The following is a 27,723-nucleotide window of genomic DNA, read 5'->3' as shown; positions in this document are numbered from 1 at the left end:
GCTTTACAAGGAGAAAATGTCTCAAATGCTTATGTGGAAATTTGTTGGTATTTGCTCCTGTTGGCTGGCTGAAATTTCCATTTTGCTGGCTCTCCATTTTATTTTTCCCTTTGCTTGCAGTAGCTTTTAGGGAAGGTAAGTTAGTAAAAGAGATTTGGTGTTGCCTATTAGGGCATGCTGCAACTTTTCAGTTTGATCATTTTATTCTATCAACCCAAATTAAGTATATTACTTATGCTGTACCTCCTTCCTCCTGAGGTACTTTTTGCCTGAATGGAAGCAGGCAAGGTGTGAGACTCAAAGCACATTAATGTGTGCCTTGGGAAAGGTAACACTTTTTAAGATACCATGAAATGGACTCAAGTTCTAGACAAACCCTTTATCTCTGGTTTTCTTTGAGCACATGTGCCATCTGCTTTTTTGCAGTATGGTAGAATTGATGGAGAATGTTTGGTTTAAGTAAACTGGAAACTGGAAGAGCTAATCCTAATGACACCTACACATTCTCAAAGAGATCCTCTTTTATCTCAATCAGGAAAAGGGTTTTTCTCCATAAGAAGACATTAGGGCCTCCACTTCTCTACTCTCAACCTACAAGCAGACATTTAGCCTTCCATGAACTTCAGAGATGATTCCAAGACTTCCATGAGCTTTAAAGGTGATTCCAACAGAAAGGTTTTGCTTGCTTTGTGTGCTGAGGAATCACTGGAGGTTCTCACTGCATTATTGAGGTTCTTTGTTATCTTCTGGAAAGGAGGAGGCTAGTTAAAAGTCAGTGAAGCTGCTGTTAGTAACAAGTGAGCAGCACGGGTCAGCTTCATTCCTGTCCTTGTGGTTTATTAGTGAGGTGAACCCTTTCATTCCAGTTCATTTTGTGTTGCCTTTGCTATTTGCAATGAATGGCTTGCTTTGCTCAGCCTGTAAGCCCAGGTTTACACTGCTCAGGTTCAAGGCTTTTCAAGGTGAGCAGGTTACATAGCATCTGCAGCCATGGCAGAGCAAGAATAACACCTAATCCACAGACACAGCATAAAGCTTTTGAGACATTCATACTCTGCTTCAACCCCAGTTTAGGTTATGTAGTACAGCACCAGGACTCAGATGCCATTGTTGTCACAGAGAGGTGCCCAGTTCTGTTCCCTGTGCTGACTACCCAGTAAAGTAACTTTAGGGAAACATTAGGGGAGCTGCTGGGCAGAAGTGATTTGCACTCTGTACTATGGGAAGTTTTTTCCTTATTTAAAGAGTCTTTTTGGTCTGCAAAGTATCACAAATCAGGGCAGAGGAAGGAGCACGGGAAGGCTAGATTTGACAACGACAAGCTTTAGCAGTTTAGTGTAGGTCGTTTCTGTCTTTTAATCTGCACACAGCTATTTCACTCCCTGACTTGTTTAATTCTTTGTGCCGGTTTCTTTCTCTCCTGTGAAATGAATTCTTTTGGCTCCTGTTCAATATAGTGTTAAGTGCCTACTTAATCCTTTGCAGTAGTTTAAGTTGCTGAATAGAGGGGAAGCTTGGGTTATTGCTTAGAAACCAGGACTGAGTTGTTAGAAAGTAGGAACCTCATGCCACTGCCAGGCTTGCCGTGTGGCACAGGACAAATTGCATGGCCTGGTTTCACTTCAGCATCCCCTGTGTGCACAGATGAGGGTCACTCATTCCCCTTGCAGGGGTACATGAGGTGTCTGCCAGTGGGGTTTGAGAATGCTGCCTTTGAAGGATGAACATTGTGGCTGCTGGATGGCTGGGCACGTTGGACAGCACTCTGTGGGGCAAAAAAATGAATGAGTGGGACTGTGCTTTGTAACAAAGGGAAGACAGTCTCTGAAACAGCTTTTGAAGCCAATTTCTATACATAATTGTAATAGATTTTAATTTAGACACAACACAAGGTGCCACAATTTCAGAAGTGAGAGGAGGGGCTGAATCAGGCAGATGTACTGGAACATTCCCAGTGCTGTCCCAAAGCCAGCACTGAGATGTGGAACTGAGAGCCTCAGATGGAGAGAATCACATACTGTGCTTAGCAATCCCATTTTATCTTTGAGGCAGTTTAGGTGGAGCAGTTTGACTTACAAGCACTGTTTGGTGAGAGAACTCTCAGGAGGGCAGTTTTAAATTGCTTACACATAATTCCTGTTTTTCCAGCAGCTCAAAGCAGCAAATATGGGTGACAAAACAACTTTCTCTCCCAACAGGTGGAAGATGGAGCCTGAAAAGAGGCAAGGCTTGTAAGAGAAAGGCCAAGGAAAACAAAAGCAGAAAGAGCATTTTTCTTGTCTCTGACAAAGACTGATATTATTTTTGGTGTTTTCTATGTTTTGATGATTAGATCTGTAGAGATGTATGACACTCCAAATGCAATGGTACAATTTGCCAGTGGGAATACTAAGAAAAAGATGTGGAGGCTTAAATTCAGATCCAGCTTAGCACTTTTTGCAGTTAAGTTTTTTTTTTATTTAGAGCTCATTTGGGAAGGGAGAGAGGCACAGGTTCAAGTTCCCACTGATTCAGAGCAAAGATTTTCCTCTCCAGTCACTCAGAATTAGGCAGAAGAGGAACAGAGGTCACTCAGTCTTCCACATGCCATATCAACGATTGGAAAAGCCTGTTATGCAGGTCATTTATACAACCATCAGAGGTCTCCTTTTGGCCTTCTGCACACTCCTGAGAGGGTGATGTAAGACAAGATACGAGATAACTAAACACAGAGATCATCCCTAGTGCTCTTTTCCTTTCAGATGGAATTTAGCCCTGCTGAGAAGTTCAGAGCTGACATCACTGTGGTCTGAGATTTCCTGTTTACCTCAGAAAACAAGCACAGCACAGGCTGTGGTGGCTCAGGCTTCCATGGAGTGCCTCAGCAAATCATCATCACCTCTCACCCAAAGGGATGCACCACAGGAGCACGGGGCTGTGCTCCTGCATCCACCATCCCTTCCCTCTTTCAAAGTGACTTCTGCCCAAGAATCGAAGGTCTTTCCAGACACTCCTAAATCATGTTCCTGCCACCCACAAGAGGTTCACTGATCTCAGTGAGGAAATGGGGCAAGCACTTATTTTTTCCCCTGAAAGTGATGTACTCACCCACCACCTGCCACTGCCAACTGTGCCTGCTCTCAGCATCAACTTAGTGGGACACAGAAAGTCAGGTAGGATATGGTAACACTAGCACACAGACTGAAGAGACATTAAGTGGGACAGATGACACCTCTCTTGGTTGTGTTTCAGTCCTTTTGAGGCTCATACTGGATGAGATTGGCTCAGTTGGTTGGAGCATGGTGTTTGTAACACCAGCTCCCACATGGGCCATTCACTTAAGAGCTGGACTCGATGATCCTTGTGGGTCCCTTCCAACTCAGTGTTCTATCATCTAGAAATAAATATTATGTATTGTGCATTGTATGTGAGCCATGCATTTTTCAGAACTGTATGCCTTTCACACAAAATCTGTCTCTAAACCCATGCTCTAGAAATATTCAGGATAAAATCATTACCAGCACTTAAGATCAGGCTGTCAACTCTGCCTGAGTAAAATATTTCCATTTGAAAGTGTTTTGTTACAAATGTAAAAAGATTGAAGACAGGGAGGACAACATAGGCACTGCTATGAGAGGTTACTGTGTGAGAAACCATATTGTTTATTGATTCTCCCACTTGCAATGGCAATAAATGACATTTCTCATGCTACAGACAGAAGAATAAGATCTGTTCAAAAGTAAGAAGAGCCTTCATTTGCATGCAGATAGTTAGCATTTGAGTCAGGACAACCCTTAAGAGCTGAATTGGCTAGGATTCACTGCATGAAACTTGAAATCAGATTATATACAAACTCAGTGGAAATACTGTTTTAGTGGGAGCTGGAGGAGATCCCGGATGAATAACAATCAGATTCCCTTTCAACCCTTGCTCTTGGACAGCTGCTTCTTTTGTATGTGCTGGGAAAGATTAAAAAGTTTGGAAACAGTATCCATATGGTGCCTCATCACAGTTCTGGGGCGTTCTCTGTCCTTCTCACTGCACAGAGGTGCTGGCAGTTTAGTGAGGCCAAGCTTTGGCATTCAGGAGTGTGATGTTAAAGGATTGTGTATAGGCAGCCAGGGTACATTCTGTTTCAATCAAACCCTCTCTGCCTTGGAAAAACTTAAAGGACAAAGGATGATTAGATGTAGAATCGATGCCTACACAAGCAAGTAGGTGGTCAAAGACACTGCAAGCTTTATTTACCCTTCTTCAGCTGGCATATTGACAGCAGTTATTATATGTTTCCTCTGGAAAGAGTAAGAATTCCACAGAGGCCTCTAAACTCCTCCCTTGGATTCTGTACCTTGGACTCGACATTGAGGTCTTGCTGTGTGTCATGGGAAAATTTTCAATCCTCTGGAATCCTTACAGGTTTGTTTGGTAAGGGGAATCTCTCAGTACATATATGTTCTCCTTATATTTTATTTATGGGATAACATCTAATATGGTTAACCTTTGCTGGAATCTCTGATCCTGTGAAAAGCCAACTGCTCCATGCAGCACCTTAACAGTGGTACTGAAACATGCAGTGGAGTCATGGCCAACAGATACACCCCATGGCTGATGCAGCAAAAAATCCCTGTTTTTTCTTCTACTGATGCCTTTTATACAATTCAGCACTGCTTTGCCAAGGGAGTTGAGCTGTTCTATGGCAATAATAACTATGTGATCTCAATAAATGCTAAAACAGTGCGGTCCATTCAAGTGCAGCCTAACCACAAGAATCCAATCTGTAATGCAACCTGTTCAACAAGATGGGAAATTCTGTCTCCATCCAACTGAGAGTGGGTCACTGTTTGGAAGTGAGCATGGGAATAGAATCCAAGTCCTGCTATCATAAGACCTAATGAGATAGAGCCTTGTACTTAAGTTATTTCAAGAGCATAACTTTGGCAAGGAAAAATAATTGCTATTCTAAGATCTTGCAGGTTCCAAAATAACATCCTGCTAGAACATCACAACGTGCTCTTTCACTGAGCCTTGTCTGTGCTGGATCAAAAGTGGCAATATGATCTTCACTGCCTTAGTACTGTATTAGAGACACTAGAATAAAATTGTTATGGCATGGTTGTTCCTAGAGATAAAGGAATTAAAGTAGCTAGTTATGAGAGCATAGGAACAGGGTCTGAAATGTCTTATGTATTCCAGTTATTCTGGCAAATTACTTTGGGAAAAAAAAAAAAAAGATGGTGGTCTTCAAAAAGCCTAAAAGGGTCAGAAAATTCAATTGTTTTGCTCAAAGGCATAAAGCCAGATGACCCCAGGTTGGGTGGGAGTGTTGATCTGCTGGAGGGCAGGAGGGCTCTGTAGAGGGATCTGGACAGGCTGGATCAATGGCCAAGACCAATGGTGTGAGGTTCAACAAGGCAAAGTCCTTGCTGGGTCCCCTCCTTGGGTAACAGCAACCTCTGCAGTGCTACAAGCCAGGGTAGGAGAGGCTGGAAAGCTGCCCATTGGAAAAGGTCCTGGGGGTGCTGCACCAGCTGTTGAACATGAGCCAGTGTGCTCCCAGGTGGCCAAGAAGTTTATTTTTTATTAAAAACTTAATTCGATGTTGTTCTTTTTCATGGGAGAAGCTTCACTGTCTCTTTTGCCCAGCTCTGGGATCTCTTCATGCACCACACACCTTTTATACCACACAGCTGCTGCCAAAACTGGAATTTCCCCCATCACACTGGTTCCAAGGCTAAACCTGAGTCTAGGCAGAATGTGCTCACCACAAAAATCAAGAGTTCAACAGCTCCAAGTGCCAAAGCAACCACAGATGCAGATACAGCCACTGCTGCTGCCTTTTCCCAAGATGGGAAATACCATCACATCCCAGTGTGCAGGGTCTGGAACCACCACTGATGTGGCTTCACAGCTGAAGTGTGAAAGCACAAATAGCACTGCCAGCTTCTGCTGAGCCTCATGGTGTCAGCTTATGCTACAGCCCTGCTGGCACCAGGGTACTGAAGCAAACTTGTTAAATCTCAGTTGCTAGAGGAGATTGCCCAGCTGTGAGTACTGCAAAGTTCAAAAAGTCTGCATCAGCCATCTTGTTTCAGGAGCAGAAGCATAATTAATCCCACAGCTTCTCACTCTGAATTCTAGTAATTGTTTATGAAACTTACCTGAACTATCTTTGCAGAAATCAGGCTCTTGCAATAGAGGAAAATCTCTTATGTTTATGTTTCCAGAACCACACCTTAGAGGTATTTTTTTCCTCCAAATACAAAGGGCTTCAGCACACAGTGTGAAGTTCCAAGCTTCATTAAGTAGAGAACAGTCATGGGTTTTGATGTGAAATGCTGAGCAAGTTCAGAGTCCCCACAAGGCACAAGTCAGCTGGAATAAGGCACTACAGAGATATCCAGGAGTGCAGTGCAGTACAGTAGCCCACTTAATTCCAGGTGATCTGTACATGTGGTTGCAGGTACAAGCTGTACAGGTTCCCATACTCATCACTGACTGAAGCACTGCTCCTTTGGCCAGATGTATATCTATATCTATAAATGAGTCTTAACCAACATTGGTATCCTGCTCTGAGACAGGGCATGGATGAACAATTACTGTATACAAGGCTAAGAAGAGCTGCCTTCTCCATTTTTGTGGCAATTTTCCCCCACTTTTGCTGCACCAGAAAGAGTATAAAATAATCCAACTCCTACAACTAAGACCAACCTAAACTGTCATTGTCTTGATAAATTGACTTGACAGAACACTGTATGTCCTACTAGTTATAAATCTCAGGAATTATTGAACAGTTAAGATGAGCAAAGGGAACACCTTTCATACATTTTCCAAATCTTAGAACACCTCATTAATTCCATCTGTTCTTCTGCAACCCTAGCAAGGTCACGATTTTATAAAGCTGTGAAATCTCCTCTTATCTAAAACCCAAGTATCTGTGATGGCAATGTGCTGAGCATTCAAGTTGTGTCCTCTCCCTGTTTGCCTTGGTGCCAAATGGTACTTTCTTTCCAGGGCAGCTACTTATGCAAATACAGCTGCTCTTGGTGTCAGCCAGCTGCTGTGTCCACAGCCAGCCTCAAACCCTGCCTGCTTTCCATATGCCAAGGCCCTGGTGGAAGCATGTGGGTGTGTGTGGAAGGGAAATGGGCAAATTGAATTTCCTCTGAAGCACTGGTGACTATTGCTATCTGTCCCCTGAGGCACTGGAGTCAGCTCTGCAACTGGGCCTGCACTTTTCCTCTGCTTTTCTCTTTCCCACAGCACAAGCAACTCAGCTCTCCATCATTAGGGAACAGCAACATCTAGCTTGGGTATGCCAGCAGGCAACCTGTGTCCAGTTCAGGAATTAGGAATTCTCCTTGTGGTCATTCCCCATTAGGAAATCACTTTCAGTTTTGAGGTCACTGATGCAGCAGCCCCAGCTACCTGTAGGTGTGGTAGTAATTGGGTTTCCAGAGCCAAGATCCCAAACCAGAGCTCTAAAGCCCTCTGCAAGCCAAGCCCTGACCTTCCTCTCTACAATCAATTGTAGGATTGTGTTAGAGTTTTGTGTCAAGCCTCAACAGCAGAGCTGGGGCACCTCAGCCTTTGCCAGCATAGAACAATCCTGAGAATCCTTGGTGAGTGAGCAGAATAATATCACCACTGACATTTAGTGCATCAGCCCAACGTGATAGGAACGAGCTTTTCAGCTTGTCGTTAGTTGCAATTCCCTGTCCTGCTGTGCTGGTATCAAGGGTGGAGCACAGATCTGCCTGAGGGGGCTCAGAGCTGCAGGGGTGCCAGCAGCACATCTGGCCATGCAGTGCCAGCCAGGGGACAGCTCTGCAACAGACAGAGAGCTCAAAGGTGAGCTGTGCATGGAGCTAATTTGCATGTTTATGAGATTCTGCATTACTGAACAGCTCTCCTTCATTTACTTTTGTGTTATTCTCTTGTGCTAGGGACACTTGGATTTGAGCCTCTGGAAAATTCCAGGGCTTTCTTCCCGTACTAAGGGGTTAAGCAGGAGTGAGGAGCCAGTAAAAAGTGTAAGCTTGATTAAAAACAGATCAAATACTCAGTTATAAGAAAAATCCTTTTACCGAGTCCAATTCTGACACATTCAAAGAGTAAAAATAATTTACTCTTACTGAGGAAGAGACCTAAATTCCGTTTATATCTCACAGTCCCAGTAATTATGAAAGGGGTTGCCAATTCCACAAACACAAGCCTTTTGCTTTTTTTTTAGTGTTCATACATATTGGCCCAAAATAGGAGAGAAGAAAAAAGGTGTTTGCTCTGCTAGCAGAGCATTCAGGCAGAGTGCTGGTTCTGGATCTCTTCAGAAGGACCACAAACTCATTGGTATGAGGCTGACAAACTATAATTATTATATGAAATACTGGAGGGGATTTGGAGCATGCTTATCAGTGTAATTAAAAGTGAGCTTTTGCCAGCTATTTCCATTTTATGTAGTTATAAATCTATTATTTGAACAAAGGGCCTCTGCATAGTACAAAATAGAAGAGGTATGAAAAGATGTTTCAAACTGCAGAAGATCTCTATCAGCATGCATTTGCTGACATGTAATTATTCCATTACATATATAACCTTTAAAAATGATGATATTGTAGTTGGAAGTGAGGGATGTTTTCTTGGAAAAGGTTACATGTTATCTTGGAAAAATAGCTTTCGATTAAGGAATTATTTGACACAGTTTCTGTTTATGGTAATTATTTAGCTGAAATTATTTCAGGAACTTACACAAACTCCCCCTCACACATGCTTTGGATTTTTAGCAGCTTCCTAGTTGTGATATCTGAAGTATAGTTTTGGCTACAACTTATGAAACCCCTGCTCACTGCAGTGAGTGCTGCGTGTGTCACCAGAGGATCCCTGCACAGGATCAGATGCACACACACACAAAATATCAGACTGCTCTTTATACAGGAGCTGCTTTTCCTCAGTGCCACCACTCAGCCTGTGAGCAAGCCAAAGAAAAGGATGTTGTGGCTTGTCTAGCACCAAAAGCCATCAATGGTTTCCACCACTGAGAGGATCTGAAGAGGCTGAAGGTGCACATTGCACTGCACAACCCTACATACAGTGCTTTCTCCTCCCATGGACACTTTGGCCTCTTCCTGTTTGTGCTTACAGGCACCAATCCAATTAGCAGACAGCCTTGCCAATTTAAATGGAGTGAATGGACTCCCAATTGACATCTGATTCAACAATATTTCAGGAGATGCAGGCCCCCAATCCCTCTAGCAGCTAATGACAAACTCTCTTCTCCCCAGGAAGGTTTTTTCACAAAAATTGATTATCAAGTACTATCATCTTCCTCATTCCTATTCCTACTGTCTCTCAGGAAAGAATAGCAAGAAAATAAACTTCTGAGTGAATCACTTCCACTGGGCACATAGGAGAGGAAACCTGAGAAGCATTCCCCATAAACCCAAAGAGTATTTCATCAACAAGTAATTCTGTAAGAGACATCAACACAGCAGCATCAGAGATATGAGTAACCCTCTAGCTTTTCCCAGGCCCTCCAAATGTCACATATTGGAATGTTTTGTTCCACCCAATTTAAGTACTATTTCCAAATCCCTTCAGGCTGCTATCTTTTATGAAGGCACTGCATGTGCATGCAATACATTACATTTAATTACTTTAGGGATCTAACTTTATACAGTAGATATTTGATCTTAAGTTTCCTCCTATGGACAATTTCTCTCATCTGTCTCTGGTTATAACAGAATTGGTCCACAGATAAATTGAGAGTGAGTTGATCCTCCTTAGTTCACCTTGGTATTTAATCCCATCGTAGCTGAAGCATCAAGAGCCACAAAACTGCAAAATTAATGCCCTAACTAGCATGAGAAATGCTGAAAGTGGGCCCAAAACCTAGCCCCAGGCTTTGCTTCTGGCTGTCACAAGGAGATATCAGTCAGAGAGGAACCAGAAGCCAGTCTGGACTCTCTCTGCAGTTGATTCCTGAGCACATCCCATTCCTTTTCACACTCTTGCCCATTTCTAGCATGTAGGAAAACCTGGCAGTTAACCCAACCAGACCTGGTGGACTTAGCAAATGGATGAGATTCCCTTCAAGTGTTTCTGGGTAACAAAATGGACTTAGGAGCAGCAATTTTCATTGAATACAGTGACAAGTGACATCTTTATGTCAAGTAGCCTGTCACAAAGAGAGAACTGTGTGTTTAGGTCCATGGCAGAGGAGCAGACCCTGCTGAGCCATAATCTGAGTTCATTTTCACCATTTACTAGGCACATTGCTGACTTTGATCCCAACAGTGCAACCTTACATTAAAGAGGGTCTATCACTTTATGCTCAGACCCTCTTTGTACACACCCACCTGTCTATTGGTCATGTTCTTTGTACTGAAACCGGTGCAAAACACCACAATTTCTCTCTGAAATCCATGCACCCATCTGCCAGTCATGCCACATTTTTCCCTAAGAATATCTTCAAGGTAAAAGTGAAGACGTACAGGAGAAATCCCTGCCACTTATATGGGCTAAAGTAAGCTGAGAAACCAACTGTTCAGGAAGATATGGCATTAATCTCCCCATCCCTAGAAGCAGATGGTGATAAATGAATGGCACATGTGACATATCAGTTGTAGTCACCCAATGAGTTAACCAAAAAGAGATCAGTTCACAGCAGCATTGGCTCAGCCCCTCTTCCTCCAACACAGGAAATTCCATTTCCCCAGCACAGTGCTCTGTGCTTATCCTTGCAAGCTGTGCTGTTCTGAAAGGCCCACAATAGCTCAGAGACACACATTTGCGTCACAGTGTCACGCTGGATTGTCACTTTCCCAACAGGACTGTCTGCATATGGTGTTTTATACTGGCAAGTTCTTTTAAGATATTCTATAGGGTCTTTAAAATAGACATATTCCAGTGAGAAACTGTAAATACTCTAGCAATGGGAATGCCATCTTCATCCCATCCCCAAGCACTAAAAAAAGAAATTTATAGTAATGCTGTGCAAAGGATGTATGACTTAAAATCAATTTTTGTACCAAAAAAAGAAGATGATTAAGCAGGTGCTAGGTAAGTTTTAGAGGATGAGTGCTGATCTTTCAATAATCAAATTTATAGAGAAACATAATGGAAGAAGACATTTTCTCCAACACTCATGAGATGATCAAAGCAAGACAAGTTCCAGACTACAAAACATATTTGATTTTTCATTTTTGGCAGGCAAGCAGAGAGAATAGATGCTCCTGGCAAGTTCCCCCCCACTCTTCCTCCCTCCTACCATGACTATGAGTGGTGAAGAGAAGGAAGAACAGCTTTGAGAATTCTGAAGAGCTTTAGAATGACAGGCACTCAGGTGGACTGAAAGAGGGGCTACTGATCATCCTGGCTAGGCTGGGCATGTCTGTGTGTGTTGTACATTTTTCCATTGTGCTGCCATTTTGCAGTGAGGTTCCTTCATCAGTTTGCTTTTGTTAGGCAGGACTGTGTTCTGGAATTTACACAGCCTCAAGACATATCTTCATTTTTGCCATGCAATTAACTAGATATGGAAGCCTCTGGAGGGTTATAGGCAGAACTAGACAGGCATTGGTCTGAAATAAGTTATGAAAATGTTGATCCCTGAATCCCAGTGACACTCAGGTTGGGATTGTAGTAGTTGCTGGGAACATAAAATAAAATGATAGTGATGCCTAAAGCTTTTTATATTTTTCATATATTTGTAGCTTTGTTGTAAGGTAAAAGTAATAGGAGCTACATTTTCCCTTTTCCTTTACATTTTGGAACAGTAAGCTAACCTAACTACATTCCTGAAATACTATGTAGCCTAATTCCAAGAAGAGACCCAACGACAAGGACGTTCTGTTTTCCAACCAGAATCTGGAAAAACAAAACAAAGTGGGGAAAAGAAGCCCCTGGACCAATTCCAAAGGGGAAATACCCAAGGAAATATTACCTAACCAACTACTCTCCTAATTGGACAATATATATAGGTATACTAATAAACTAACCTTATAAAAATGGTAGAATTACTGTACCACGTGCAGGTTTTGCCATATTGTGTACCTGAAGGCTTTCAAGTAAAGGTTTGCTTTCATATTTTCATTCTAACATTGTTTGGGAAGGTTTGTTCTATTTCCAGGCAACAATAGCTTCGGGCTTGTTGCACTGCTACACTTCAATATCTTGGTTACTAAGGCCCATGCCCCTTAACACAGAATTTTCTCAGTCAATCGCTTTTGTGGTTCTGGTTTGTTTTTCTGAGATAGCCAACATCAAATGTTCAAGAGGAAAGAATAAAAATGAGCTATGGGCTTTCTAATGCTGATAAGTTTGAGTCCTACACATTTGCTTTGGGAAGGATCTGCATTAAGTACTTTAATAGGATAATCTTTGAAGTGTCCAGTTCCTGTCTGAATCTTATCAAATTCTTGCTGTCAACAGTATCCCATAAGAATGAGAAGGCCATCAGATTTACAGGAACACAATGAACTTAAATTCCAGAAATTACTTTGAATTTCTTTTTAATCATGTATGTTTCCTTTCAGTACGAACCCTGCCCATACTCAGCTGCCTCCAAAACGCTGGTCTAATGCCCTACAACTGAGATGATAGCTAAAAAATTTTGTGATATTCTGCAATGAAGAGTGAAGAACTGGGAAGAAGCAGCTAGCTGTTAGACAGTACTTTTGGAAACAGTGTCTTTTGAGATCTCATTTCAGCTCTCAGTATCAGGTTGACTGGAGTCAAAAATAGATCTGTCACAGGAGGCAGTTGATAGAAGGAGTAAGGTCTGCAGCTAACCTTAGCTAGGTTTTGTCACAGCTCCATTGGTAGAAGCAGCATTGGGAGAGTCAGAGGACTGCAACTGGCCTGTCATTAACTTACCAATGCTAAACAGTTGCTGTTTATGGTTTTCCAGTGCTCATCTTAAGATAACAGCCAGTAAAACTTATCTGAGATGACTTCAATTCTCCTTTGACTCTTCCTGCCTTTAATCTTCCTCTCCTAGGCCATGATTTTCTGAGACTCCATCTGTTCTCTTGGCAGCTATCTCAAAAAAGGCAAGATAGAGACAAGTGGCAAAAGACTCCAGGAAAGCTGAGATTTCCAGTACTAAAACCAGTGACTTTTGGTCAAAGTCTCTTGCTTTTCTTCAAAATGTGGAGTTAAAAGAGAAATAAGAAAGGCTGCATGAGCGGGATGAGTTATTTACTGACAGAGCATTGCTTGATTCAGCATTGTCAGATTTCTAAGAACTGCTGTGTGCTTGGGCCAGGGGCAAGGCTTGCTGGATATGCAGTAGGGCTCAAGGGTCAGAATCCAGAGGCTGGTAGGTTCAGGCAGTGGGGTAACCCAGAGGTCCTACAAAACTTGCCAGGGCAGTGGGATGGATGCAGGGATGCTGCACCCTGGTAGAGAGAAGTACACTCTGTGCACTTGTAGTGGGAAGAATTTTCATTCTGTCTTGTTTTGGTATTTCTTGTAGTCTAAAATCATTCATGCAGAAAAACACAGAGCTTCTCTTTATCTTTGGGAACAGGCCACACAGGATATATGTTTAATTCAAGCTGACTGCTGGAGAGCAGGGAGCACAACCATTTTCCATATGCTCTCTGGAGGTTTGCTCTTGTGGGGTGCAGGAGAACAAAAATAAGTTAGGTAGGTTTGTTTACCATAATACAGCTCTCAGCAGATGGGCATCTCTATTTCAAGACAGCTCTGATCAGAGATAAACTAGTGGGCACTAATGTTTAGGGGGCAACTTATATGGGCTAAAGTAAGCTGAGAAACCAACAGTTCAGGATTGTTCAGGACTCTATTCTGACTGAGCAGAAAGCCCCAGGCACTTACATGTCCAAAGGGAGGATACAGGATTAAGGGAATTTTAGGAAAGTTTTCTCCATTTAGCCCTGTGATGTGCTAGCTACAGAAACTTTACATTTTTAGACCTCAGTTGGTATTCCCTCTACAATGCCAGTTTTTAAGAAAGAGGAAAAAAAGCTTATCTCCTTGAGATCCATTGATGAAAGACCAAGGCAGCATCAGTCATGGAGCCCCTTTTCTGCACAGTTCAACTTTCTGAGAAGCCAGAAAGGTAGAGTTAACTCCTGAGCTCACTAGACAGCTTGTGTTAGCCAGGAGGTTTGGCACAAGCCTCCCTAAAGTTCATCACAGAGCAGGAATTGCTGTGGCTGGACAGTTCATTCACAGATACCCCTATCGAGGCTGCAGGCAGCTGGCTGCATGACACCTCTTGTCAGGAGCAATGTTAAAGACAACTGAATAAAATTCAGTCAGCTGTTTTCTCTCAGAGGAGAGAGGGCTAATGTTTCAATTGACAGCATGGGTAACTTCTTAGCCAAGCTATCTCTGCATTTGAGATAGGTCTGGACTGTCAAATCCTTGCCTCCGGAGCTTGCATCCCAGCTAGATGGAGCAAGGCACTGACAGGCTCAGGCTGTTCTCAGTCCTCCCTTTGCATCTGTGCTCACCCTTATCCTCTGCTGCTCCTCCACACTGGCCTCAGTGCTGGCAGCAATTACCCCAGCATGCCTGCTTCTCCTCTTTCTGAGCCCTTTCCTCTTTTGTGCCGCCCAACTCACCCAGAACATATTTTCTTCTCTCTGGTTTTCCCTTCTAAGCTTTCATCAGGATGCAGCCTAAGAGATAATAATTTGTTTATTTTTAAAGCAATAAATTGGAGAAGAACAGTTCAACAGTATCCTGGTTGATGGGGAGGAATTATCTCCACAATCACCTGACTGATCAGCCTACAACAGTGTGTGTTTAATTTCAGTCTTTGCAGTGGTTTGAGGAAGGCAAAGCAGAGAATGTACAGAAAGATGTGGGCAACATTTTCCAGTACATCCTCCGCTGAACCCACCCTCTTAATTGGTTGACCATTGCCACCTACCAGAAGTACTTAAAAAGAAACAAAATTACAGATCCACACTCCAAAGTAGTGAGTGAAGTTACATTGCCTCTCTCTATTTTTCAAAGGCAAAAACAAGACTCATGCTTTCTAGGTTTCATCTCCTCAGAGGCCACATGTTCAAGTTATGTAGCCTTTCTGGCTTATGAAGTAAGACTTATTTTAAAACACTACAAAAAGACAGCATAGAAAGGAAAAGGAAAAAAAAAAACAACAAACCATCATCAAAAGTATTACCTTGACTTATGACAGACACTAAACATCTCAAGGCTCACTTCAAACATCAAATGCGCAAAAGCTGACAACACCACAGGGTGATAAAATCCAGGTAGCCACCAGACACTACAACCCTGGCAGGGCCTCTTGAATCACAGCAACAAAAATAACATCTTACCTGAAGACTTCACAGCATTAGGAACACAGTTGCTTTCCTGAAGCACTTCCTTGGGGCTTAGAGGTGGCAGTGAGGCTCTAGGACGCTTGCCTTTTCCACCCAGATGAGAGCTGCTTTCTCCTGATAACAATTAACACACAACCTCATAAGGTGGGAATGGGTCACTTTTTTCCACAGGTTAACCCTCTCCCTGCTCCTGTCTGGGTGCTATGATGCAAAAGTGAGGGCTTGGATTAGAAAAATGTCAGATATGAGCAGGATCAAGAGATGGCAAGAAAGAGGAAAATGAACAGGAGTAGTCTCCAAGGTGGAACCCAGTGGTGTATGCCTGGGGATCGCAAAAGAAAAAGAGAAGCTTTTATAGCAGTTGGATAGAACTACTGCCAATGTGCTTTTGCTTTGTGTGATTGGTCACAAAACTTATAAAGTGAGTTGTAACATTAAGTTCTTGGTCTGATGCCTGGGATGTGAGCTGCTGGCATCTTCCTATTGACAAAACCATGGAATGAGACTGATGCTGGAAAATAAAACAGCTCAAGGCTCGTTCCTAGCATCCTGTCCCATTCATGATTTGTACAGAGCCCCCGGCTGGTGATAGATATGGAGAATAAAAAGTGGCAACCACTTGGTAACAAAGCACCAAACCAATGAAGAGCAAGGAGACCCCAGACCCCAATAATGCTGCTGATCTGTCACATGAAGTATGGGAAGCTTAGGTCAATAGGATATAATTGTCCAGGGATTTCTTTTTTTGGGGTCCCTCTTTTGAGGCACTAAGCGCCATACCTGATTTCTTGCAATAAACTGACCTAATGGAAGTGAGAGCCCAGTGTCTGAAATTTCTGTAACACTAGGATTTCTAACTTTGGATGAAATCTTTTGTCTTTCTTATCTAATAAACACATTTTTAGTGTTTTGTTTTCCTGTTTTGCTCAAGTAGATTTTACCTTTTTTTTGCTTTTCTCTTCTATGGTGTCTTTCTCTTGTCATGGTCTCAGTTCTCCTACTTGTGGTCATCCTGTCAGTTCTCAACTGCTATTCCTGATAATCCCCAGTAGTGACGTGCTAAGGATATTTCTGTGCTCTAGGGAGCTTTACAAGATATCTGCTGAGGTAATTTTAAAAAAAATCAACTACTTTGCAATAAGAAACATATACAAGAAAACACATTTAAGGACATGTTTCTGTCCCAAAAGAAATAGAATTGTAGACAGACAAAACTGTTTTTCATGACATGTAGGGGATTGTGAAACAAATGCTGTGAGAAGGAAAACTTTTGGTTTGTGCACTTTTGCCCCATTCTCCACAGGTTGACATCAGCAGCAGAGCAGGTAAGGTAAGGGAATAGAACTGTCAGCCCCCTTCTCTCTGCTCCCCTCCACCTTGGAGTAAAAAATGTTCATGCAATAATAATTAGACTACTCTTTCAGCATCACTGGGAGTCACTGTCCCCTTGGAACAGCTCTAAAAATAGCATTGTCCTTTGAGCCTTCTGCTGAGTGAAGGGAGCACTGACCCACTGTGGTTTGTTTTCTCTTACAGGAATGAAACTGTTTTACACCAGTTCTGTTGCCCAGCAGCTGACACAGAGCAGAAGCCTTCATCTCCAGACTCCTCACCAAGGTGGGAAATTGCAAGACCTTTATTTTTTCTACCTCTTTATCATCCATCACTGATCTTCCTGCCCCAGACAAAACTCACCTATTACACATGCCAGTCCTCCTCCATCCTCCCCTCCATCCCATGCTCCCAGCATTGCTGTCCCTGTCTTTTCCCTCCCAGAGATTCTTGTTTGTACTGTGGTGTAATTGCCTGCAAACTCCGTCAATCCCCACTCACACAAAATGTTTTTTCAGCCTCTCTTCAAACATCCACTTCTGTTGACCCACATTCATGCTTGTACCTCTTCGTACTGTATGTGACACTGACACACACATGCTTCTCTCTTCTCCTACAAATTATTTATCTCATGCTATGAGGTTCCTGGACACACACATTATAACATTTTAAGTACAGCAAAAGTCACCCAAAAACCTCAGGGTTCTGTCACACACCCTGAGATGGGGTGGGGGGAGCATTTTTACTTGTGTGAGCTGGGCACAAAGAACAGCTACAGACAGGTACAATTACCTCCCACCAGCTTGTATCCAGTGCAGCCAGGTGTGGGGACACAGCAGTTCTCAGCTCTTACTCATCAGGGAAAGATGTCAGTGCCAAGACCAGGGGTCCAAAGAGCTTCAGAGATACTTGAGATGCATATACAGCATTTAGATTCCACACTTGGCCTTTCCCTCTGTTCTTGCCATCTCCTTCCCCTCTCATGACTTCCCACCCTTACCTCTTACAGACCTGTTTTCCCAGGCCTCATCACCCATCTGACAACAGCAAAGAGGTTTCTCTTTAAAGATGTCTCTCATTACACTGCTAGACTTTTACCTCTGACCTTTGGCACCTGTGTAAAGGTCTTGAGTTACTCTGAACAGAACTGGGTAGCTGAATTGCAGTAGTGAGGCTACTGCATTTTTATAATGTGTGACACAGTACTCTATGCAGAGATAAAGATGGTTGAAGCCACTGTGGCTATTTGAAGGTGAGAAACAGGCAGAGAGTTATTAAACTCACTGTTTAGCTTTATGATAGCCATAAACCACCTCCTAGTCTCTGCCAGGTCTTGCAGTCAGCCATGGGCCTCCTTCATGTCCAAAGTTACACATACAATGCAGTGAGGAAGGCAAAAGAATTTTAGAGATGGAAAAACACAGAGTCAGCATGGAGCTGATATCCATGTGGTGTTCTGGAATGGCTCAGTAGGCTTCTAGGAGAAGCACATCCTATCATTTACAGGGTCTGTCATCCTGTTTAAATCATGAACAGGTTCCCCATTAAACCAAGGCAGAACAAAAGTCAGTCAAGACTGAAATATGTGGGTCAGACAGCCTGAATAGGCAATCACTTCCTGGGTAAGCCAAGCATATCCCTAAATAAGCTCATCAGGGCTCCTGGTGGGAGAGCCTGGTACACAGGGGCTCCCTGTGCAGCTCTTCTGTGTCCCACTGAACGGACAGCTAGTCACAAGTGGTGCTGCTGCGAATTCTGATAAACCAGCTTGGGTTTATTCTCTCTTTTCCCCTTCTGATGATTTCCCTAAATGAGATAAATCCTGTCAGAACTGATGCCACTAATAACCATCAGCCATCTAGTTTTAATTAGAGTTTGCTTCATTAATGCCCCAACTCCTCTCAGCACAGCAGATTAAATAATGTACTTGCAGCTCATTTACACAAACCCCCAAACTGCAAGGCTGAGCTGCAATCCTTTAATTAAACAGCCTGGCTGATCCCTACCGCTGCCTTGGCTCATCAGTCTAAGCCGATTAAAGAGAATAGGGACTAATAAAGAGCATAAACAGGGAAGTGACTCTCAGCTCTTCAAGGGACTTGGAGATTCCAGTGGTGATCAGCTGCCTCCTCCTCCCCTAGCAGGAGCTGTACCTCAGCCCACATCCCTTCTGTCTGGGACCTGCAAGAATGGTTCTGTTTTCAGCAGAAGCCCAGACTCATCTTGTGGGACAGGAGTCCTTTGGGAGACTGAGGAAAAACACAGCAGAGAAGGAGAATAAAGGGACATCAAAACAGTGACATGAGTGGCTGCATGACTGCAGGAGATACCAGCAGCAGCACCCATACAGCTCAAGAGAGGGACAGGAGGAGAAGTAAATGCAGAGAATTGTTGTCATCTTATTTCAAAAGTTCCATACCTTCTCGGTGATTTCTCATAGGCATCTCCTCACAGCACTGACTCCTTCTGCACAGCCAACAACTGCAACTCTCTTCACAGCACAAGCAACAAACTCCAACTCACCCACTCTTTTATAGCACTCATCCTCATTGGACACAGCTGTGGCCTGTTAAGGGCAGGCTGTTCCTAATCTTTGGTAATTAGCACAGCTGCAGCTCCTCAGAGGTGAGATTACCTTCTGCACTATATTTTCTTACATTCTATCCCTCCACAGAGAATAACAGTTGGAGGTTGAATGCCAGGAACAATCTGGGACAAAAGTTTGTCTCTGCTTGTGGTTTGTGATGGTCATTGTTGTTCTTGTGTAGTCTTCCCTAACATTTATCTGCAGGATTTCTCTCTCTTTCTTTACTGCCAGATAAAACTGCCTTGGCTTCACATGGATGGGAGTGATTAGGAACATGTCAGTGTCTAACCACTCAACAGAAGCCAGCTCAATGAGGTGGTTCAGATTATTCCCACTCATCTTGTTCTGCTTTGCTTCACTGACTGCCACAAGCAGAGTGAGCCCCCTTCTCTCCTCCCAAGCGTGGATTCCTTGTGGGGAAGTTGCATCTCCATGAATTTAGCAATGTAAATTTCCCACCTGGCTGCTTAGCTGGGTTGCACCAGCAATTAGCAAAACTGGTGCTGTAGGCCATGAATATTAAGAGACAGATTTGATCCCAGATTCTGCCAAAAAGCTCAAAGCCAAAGTGTTGGATGAGGTGATGGCAGCAGCAGCAGCAGGCAGATTTCTCTTCCTGTACTCTAAGGGCTTTCCCATAGCAAAGGACTGGATAAATCCTTCACCATTGTCTCCACTGGACTTGTACACCACCAGCTTCATGACCATAAGCCATGTTGCATGTTGGGTTTCCATAGGGGATGCCAAATATCTGGTTGAGTGACATGAAGAAACTTCAGGGATGGCAGTAGGACCTAACCCTGCTCCTTTACTGAGGTGCTGATTAGACTCTAATTTAGCCAAACCCTGTAATTTCATAAAGCAACGGCTCTTTTTCTCACTGGCTTTTGCCTATTAATGGCAGGGTTTCATTCTAGGGACTTGAATAGCCTGGTAATTGCATTTCCCACTTCTCCCAGTCACATAGAGTGAAGGCTGGCATCCCAGAACAATGACCTTAAAATGTGTCCAGCAGCAGCCCAGTTCTAACGGGATTACAGACCATTTTCCTTTGTGTGAGGTAATAGGGCTGAGATTAGAAAGATTTGTTTCTATTAGAGTAATGAGAGGAAATTATGGAGTCACAATTGGAGGGAACAGTATATTCATTCAGTTGCCTTTCATACGCTTTTCGGAGTCTGCCTCTGTGGTGCTGAATAGGAAATCAGCAGAAAATCACCTCTCCTTCTGTGATGGGAAAAGTTCTACAGAAAACTTTAAGCATCAGGGGTAGGTCTGCTTTGACAATGGACTTGGGAATAGCACTAGAGTGCTGAAGCATTGTGGAAGAATTGCAGATGAGACCTGACCTGCTTTTAAGGCAAAGACAGTTCTCTCAGGAAGAAAGAGCAATCTTCTGGAAGGGCTTGGGTGTGTTCTTGGAAGAAGGGCTAGGATCTGAAACATCTTTGGAAAAGCTGGCTCTGTTCATATTTTCCACACTTTCCAATAGGGAGATGCTGCTTAGATCAGGGTTAAAACAAGATCCATGCCACTAATTTACAAAATGTTTACTTCATGATCATGGACCAATGAAATTATAATTTAATATAGTTTAAACTTTGAACCCCTGTGGGCTAATTTCTGAAGTGCCTGCTGGATTTGTCACCATTGGCTGCTTCCTGGCACCAGTTAGTGGTAAGGAGACATGTAAACCATTGGCTACTTCTCCAAGCCATCTTTCCTTGCATTTCTGGAGAAATTCCTTCTTGCCCCACTTGTCACTTGCCAAAGTTCTGAAATGGAAATGTGAATTCCACCATTCTTGCTGGAGGAAGTTGGTTGATTCATTTTTATATGTGGGAAACTGATAAGTAGATGGACAGATTTTGGACAGTTTGTTCAAACATCTTTCTTGATAGTTCTCTGAGCTACATGAGTACACTGCACCCTCAGCAGCACATGCTTAAGCCCAAAATTTGATTTCATTTACTTCTGGACAACTCTGTCTCTGACTCTTCATGTCTCTTTACCTGAACTCTGTTTCCACTGAACATGCACTTGTTCTTTGTCCTGTGAAGTCATGTTGGAAGATGCTGGCACAAAGGGCCATGAATTTTATCCACTGCACAGTCACAGCATCACACCCCTCTTTGACTCCTCACTGTTGCAGCCCAGGAGCATCTTCCTTCTGCTACAGCTCTCCCTTTGCCCTTGGGTCACTTTAGGTTCTCTAACAGTTAGATCCTCCTGAGAAATTCCCAAGACCTTGTCTGGGTTGTCATGGCTATGTCTCTTAAGGCTGAGGCCCATGAAGCTGTTGAGAACTGAACCACTCACCAACTGGATGCTTACTCTGGACATTACTGAAGCACCTTGATAAACAGGTGGATGGATGGTGGCTCTTTAAGCATTGCAGTTAAACAACTGAACTACTCAACATTTTATCTGAACTTGTGAAAGATTGACCTTGCCTGAGAGGACAAATGCAAATCCAATTAATGAAATAGGAAATTATAATTTCTGATTTAGGATTGCTGGCAGGATATTGTATATAGAACCTGGAGGTCAGTGCTTCATCTCAGCTCAGAGCTCTTCCACGGCTTTGGCTCAGGTGTGAAGCATGATGATGATTTTAGTCTGTATCAAATCAGATGTATAATCTTCCACTTAAAGAAGCCTAACATCTCTGCCTAATTGGCCCCCAGCTGGCAGTGTCAAGTGCATATTCCTAGAATTAGTGCACCATGGAGGCTGAATTCTTCTCCGATTCTCAATGAGGAAGACTCCAATTCAATCTGAACAGGATGTGGACATGCCAGAGCAAAGCAAGCCTCTACATTCAAGGTCTTGTGTACTCTAAGGACAAATGACATACACAAAGCTCACAGTCTGGCTTCTTCCACTCCCCCAAAGTCCTCCAGAGCACTGCTTTTGAAAACACACAAGTTGGAGCAACATTTCTGCTTCGCTAGCACATCCTGTTTGTGCTTCTCATTTCTTTTTCTTATTGAGTTCATGGGCACAAAGAGAAGATTTTTTTATTGCTTCTTAACAGCTCATCACTTATTCTTCCATCCCCGTAGACTTAATAACCCTGTTCCAGATAGCACCATTGGAGATTGCAGGAAGCTGCAGACAGGCAGACATGGGTCGACAAAGTTCACATAAATATTCCCCCAGCTCACAGCTTTCAGAGTTTTGATTTCAGTCTGACACAAAGATGTGAGCCAAGAGTAATGTCTAGACCCAGATTTGAACTCAGAAAAAGCTTGGGAGTGAGCAGACTCCTCACTTTTTATGGGTGTTTTGTACAGTGAGGACTAGCAGGTTCAGTTGCTTTGCAGGAGCCTAAGTCCAGAATCACAAAGATGTTTAGTGAATGTAGATTTAGGGCAAATACAGAAACACTTAGAATTATATGCAAAAAAATATTTTAGAAAACATCCTTAACATCATAGTTACCAACAACCTTGGGAATCTCTTGCAGGGAGGTATAGTTGGGAAATCTTCTGGTACTATGACCTGGGAGGAATGTCTCTTTCTGGAAGCATCCAAAGAAACAGGAGGCCAATTTCAGATGCATTGTCCCAGTCATGTAAAGCAGCTCCACCAGGACATTTTGGCACTCTCTCCCACACAGGTATTTCCCTACTTCTCTCCAACAGCTGGTGCAGCTACTTTCAGGCAAGTGTGGAGAAGTAAAGTGAGGAATAGACTGGCTCTTCAACAGGAAAAAAAAATACTTCTGGTGGAATCTGGAGGAGTCTCCCTGTCACAGTAGATTCTTTCCTTGCTGCTATCAACACCTTTCTTTAGGAAGGTGGAAGATGCTAGGAGAGACAGGCTGAAGAAAACACTCTTGAAGTATCCTATTTTGAAACTGCAAAGATGCCCATCAGACACATTTTCTGAGAACTTGAAGCTGTATCCGGTTATTGCCTGGCCACATGTTCTTCCAGCTCTTTATTTTCCCCTGTTGCTTATGTGGGTCCTGCCCTTGAAGAATTCCGACTTGGATTCAAGTGCTTCTCTCCCACATGTGCCAGTATTTGCTGGTTTTGGGCCATGGTGACATGTGTGCAAGGGGTTCAATTATAGCCAATTTTACATCTGTGGGAGCCATATTCCTCAGCTGTTGAGATCAGGTAGTGGCATTAATACCAGGCAATTCACTCTGGCTTGCAGATAATCCACACGTTCTCTCTCCTATACTGCAAAGAATTTCTTGTCCGTGCCATGGCAACTTTTTGGTACCAGGGGAATGCAATATAAACACCTGCTCTGTCCTGTGTTTTCTGTGTGATACTGCTACAGACATGCATGGGAAGAAGCTGTGCCAGCCTTGGAAATCACCCTGTATCTAACACTAGAAAATGGGCACAGATGCTTTGTAAAATGACGGCAGATGGACGATGGTGGAGCTCACACCATTCATCCTAATCTGCTGCTAATATCATCTGACCTGATCTGCATCAGTCAAGATGCACCCACCCCCAAAATGGAGCCATTCCAGACCTTTTGTACACCAAGGTGTGCTCTGTTGAACTTGACAGGTGTTTTCTGTGGACCCTCTGTCCACATGCTTGTTAGTGGCTTTCAAGACAGAGACACATAGAGGAAAGAGATGGAAAAGGAGAGAGAGACTCATCCCAACAAATGTAACAGTGCTACCGTAAGAAAAATGGATGGCAAACATACTATACAGAGAAGAGTAATGGGAGAGAAGGAGTAGGAAAAGCAGGAAGATAAAAAAATAGTGTAAATGAAAGAAGGAACTGCAGGGAACAAGAAAATATGAGCAGAAGATAAATGAGCAGGGCCCTTGTCTGGAATAATCCTGTTCATGCCAGCGTTCTTTGGCTGTGACACCATGAGACTGTGGCCTTTTATTACACATTTGCTTATAGTGTGATGCCAATCCAAAGGCCTTTATCTTTTTGGTGCTCTGCAACACTGACTCACTCCTATGAAGGTTCATCTCCTGATCACCCCTATGGAACAGGCTTTGTGCTTGGATACACTAAGCTCTCCCTTTGGAAAAACATCTCTGTGCACTAGAGTTCCTTCTCCTGCATGTGGCCCTAACAGATTTCAACATGCTTCAGTGTTGTCATTATGTTACAAAAGCTCTACATTGCTAGAGTTCCATACCTCCTTGACGTTTCTTGTAGGCAGGTCCTCTAGGCACTGACTCTCCCTTGTCCTCACAGCAGCCAACTGACTCCAGTTCCCTCTCAACCAACCAATCCACTCTTTTATAACACTCTTCTTACTGGCTACAGCTGCAGCCTGTTAAAGTCAGGCCCATTCCCAATCTCTAATAATTGGCTCAGCTACAACTCCTTGATAGAGTAAGATTACTTTCTGTACTACCTTTATTTTCTTATATTGTGTTCCCCTACGCTTCAGGAAGAACTGAAGAGTCTGAAGTGCTGAAGAGGAGTACACTGTATAGCTGCTCAGGCCACTTTGAGTAGTTCTGCAAGGAGAAGTAGATAGCTGAGGGAGTGCTTGTAAACAAGTTGGGAGGTATTTTGGACTGCCATCTCACCTGATCAAAAACTGCAGAACAGCTGGAGACTACTCCATTTTCTGTGAGAAAACATCATCCTAAATAAAAGCGTCATAAACAAGATCTGAGTTCAGTGAGATTTTTCTTGTGAGACTGTGAAACCTAATTCTGGCCACATCACTTGGAAGTGTGTTCCACTAAGTTTTAACAACTTCTGCTTGGCACATTGATTCTCTAGACACACACCTTTAGATTGTAGCATCATCCCCCTGGAAATGAATTGCCTGGTGATTAGAGCTGTGTGTCACCTTTGTTGTGTCCCACACTGGTATGGTGCTGCTTCCCTGTAAGCAGGTTATGATGCTGTTATTGCTGTCTGTGTGTCTGGGTTGACTGCAATCTCTCTCAATTCCCTCTATTTCAGAAAGAGGGAAGATGGAGATAGGCAACCCTGTGTATACACTGCTAGTGCTTTTTTCCACGTGCCTCCAGAGGTCATTGGCAAAATATAAGCAATATATAACCGAAATATAACCAATTCTTGTCATTTCCCAGAATGCACTGATGTGAGAGGGTAAGTGGAGATGCACAAACCAGAATGGTGCAGAATGGTGTTGTGAAAAATATTGCTGCGCTGTTACAGCACAACTGAATCTGATAAGGATTATACAGAATGTGCTAAAATAGAACATATTGGGCTAGATCCTCCACTGGAATAAAGCCATTTATAGCAGCAGCCAGGATACTGCTCAACAACACAGTAGGATTGGTTGAGTCTAGGAAAACTTCATGGTTTTTTTTATGATTTTGCCCCAAAAGTTCTGTCTGAGTACAGAGAATAGGGGTAGGAAAAAATTTCCATTCCTCATAGGTAAGAAGAGTTGAGGTGCCATGGGGAAACATGAGCTTGTGTGGCCAAATGTGTAAGTTGCTAAGTCATCCTGTTTTCCAAATGGGAATTTTAAAAAGACAGAAAAAGAAATGGGGCCTCAGGGAAGAAATGTGACATGAAGTGGATCAGAGTGTAAGGAAGCAGCAGAGAAAAAATAGGTTAAAAACTGGAAAAGTAGGGCTTTGTGCCTACTGCATAAGGCTGTGGGGGTGGTCACTGCACTGGGGAAAGGAGGAGGGAATGCTAACCATGCTGTTTCTATCTTGGTCTGCAGCCAAAGGGCAATGCAAGCCTCTAGATCTGGACAGAGTGGCAAAGCTAAAATCTGGATGAAGCTGGTGAATGCTGTTTGCATTGTCTGTATTGAGGGGGATGGTGATTTATGGCTGTGTTCCTCTTTATGTTGAGGAGAAGAAGGCTTCTTTCTGTTTGGTTTGACACAAGCAGTGACCTTCTACTGGGCTGCAGTACAAACAAGAGATGAAATAGCTGAGTTACTTGAGAATAGAAACAAAATTTATCTTAGTTACACCAAGATCTACCTGTGAAGTGGCTCCTCTCTGCCTTGACAAATCCATTACCCTGATCCCTTAGGAAGGAGCCCAGGGGTGCAGCCCAACCTAGAGTCCACCACAGCAAGTAGAAAAAGAAGACTAGGGAAGCCCTTGCCCAGGTCTATAAATGCCAAGAGCCATGTCCCTCACCCAGCTCATTGCTGGACTGGGAGGGCAATGGGCTGAGGGATATGCAAGCTTTGCTTGCCTTGTAGAGGCTCTGCTGCCTCCCAGCCCTGAATTCATCTCATTTTAGCAGTGAAATTCTATCTTCTGCATGATTGCACCGGCAGGCTTTTGTCAGCGAATTTGGTGATGTTCAAACCTGCCTCAGGGATGAGGAGCCAAGAGATCTGACTCAAAGTGGCAGAAAGACTGCTGCTGAAAAGCCAAGTTTCTCTTTCCCGGGGTGCTGAGCGGGCAGTAACACTAATGCAGGGTGCCATCTGTTCTTTCTTTCTCTAAAAGGTCGTGTTTACCAAACATTGCAGAAGCAAGAGAGGTCTGGGGTTAAAATAAAAGTAATTAAACCCTGCAGAGGAGGACCTCCTGTGCCTTCAGTGTCCACTTGGTGCTCTTCACACCTCAGTGAAGCACAAGAGCCCTGTTCAAAGCAGTCACAAGTAACCTTGTCTGCAGTGCCAGGCTGTGGGACTTGTGTCTAACCTGCAGAGACAGCACAGCAGCCAGCCCAAGGTGCCAAGCCCCAAGGTGTCACAGGCAGCTCAGAAAGGGGCTCCACTTCCTAAGCTGAGCCTTGTGCTGGCAGCTGGTGAAACATGGATGGGAAGAGGAAAGAGGGGAGTGCCAGAGAGGTGGCCCAAGGACCATTCTGAGATGTCATCCAGACATATGTAAGAACTACAAGAAAAAACTCTGACAGCCACCCACAGCACCCAGCCTTGCACCATGAACACCACTTCTCACAGAGTGAGAGCTGCCTTAGCTATTCCAAGCCACCCTCTGGAGGAGCCTGTCTGTCCTCTTGGAAAAGCATTACTCCTCTGGTAAATGAAATTTGTCATGCAGACCCAGGGCCTCAGACTGGTGGCCAGCCCATCTGACCCCTGGACAATCATCTTTGAACCAGGATGGCATGGGGTGCTTCAGAAACTTTCAGTTCCTGTAGTGCTGCTCTGTAGCAAAAGGCACAACACAACACTGTGGGAATTACACAGCACATGGGCATCAAGTTTAAAGACTAAATCTGAAATGAAGGCACTGACTTTAGCATGTTGGTCCTTGTGGAACAGGAGGGTCTTGCTAGTATTATTGCATTCTCTGCTTAATGTACATCTCACCAAAAAAACTTCAAGTGGTGCTGAAAAGATGTTGCCTGGTTCAGTCCATGCTAAAGGATGTTAAATTTAACTGATTTCCAATATATTTACTGTGCCATACTGTCAAATCTATTTTACAGGTGTGTGTGTGCCAGACCTTTTATGAAATAAGTAATATATTCTGGGATGGGTAATGAGTTTGGCTAATTACCATTAATTCCTCCTGGGTAAAACTAGTGTGAGAAGATGGCTTGATGCCACTGCTTTGCAAGGTGTTAAATGAATGTA

At 43.4% G+C, this 27,723-nt stretch overlaps 1 protein-coding gene and 1 long non-coding RNA gene across 6 annotated transcripts in view; one reads left to right on the top strand and one right to left on the bottom strand.

Moving 5' to 3' along the window:
- IQSEC3 (IQ motif and Sec7 domain ArfGEF 3) overlaps nt 1-27,723 on the top strand; it is a 92,593-nt gene that overhangs the window by 24,240 nt on the left and 40,630 nt on the right. For all 5 annotated transcript variants that reach the window (XM_005482689.3, XM_074538946.1, XM_074538945.1 and 2 more), the window contains exon 2: nt 16,833-16,913. In XM_005482689.3, the coding sequence (XP_005482746.2) occupies nt 16,833-16,913 (81 nt within the window). The remainder of the gene's footprint in view (nt 1-16,832; nt 16,914-27,723) is intronic.
- LOC141728755 (uncharacterized) overlaps nt 15,121-27,723 on the bottom strand; it is a 31,312-nt gene continuing 18,709 nt past the window's right edge. The window contains exons 4-5 of the long non-coding RNA XR_012579914.1: nt 16,238-16,395; nt 15,121-15,410 (exon numbers count right to left, since the gene is read on the bottom strand). This is a non-coding gene — a long non-coding RNA (uncharacterized LOC141728755). The remainder of the gene's footprint in view (nt 15,411-16,237; nt 16,396-27,723) is intronic.

Source organism: Zonotrichia albicollis, chromosome 4, assembly GCF_047830755.1.
Source record: "Zonotrichia albicollis isolate bZonAlb1 chromosome 4, bZonAlb1.hap1, whole genome shotgun sequence".
In the NCBI taxonomy this organism is placed as follows: domain Eukaryota; kingdom Metazoa; phylum Chordata; class Aves; order Passeriformes; family Passerellidae; genus Zonotrichia; species Zonotrichia albicollis.
This window is presented reverse-complemented; position numbering and strand designations above follow the sequence as displayed.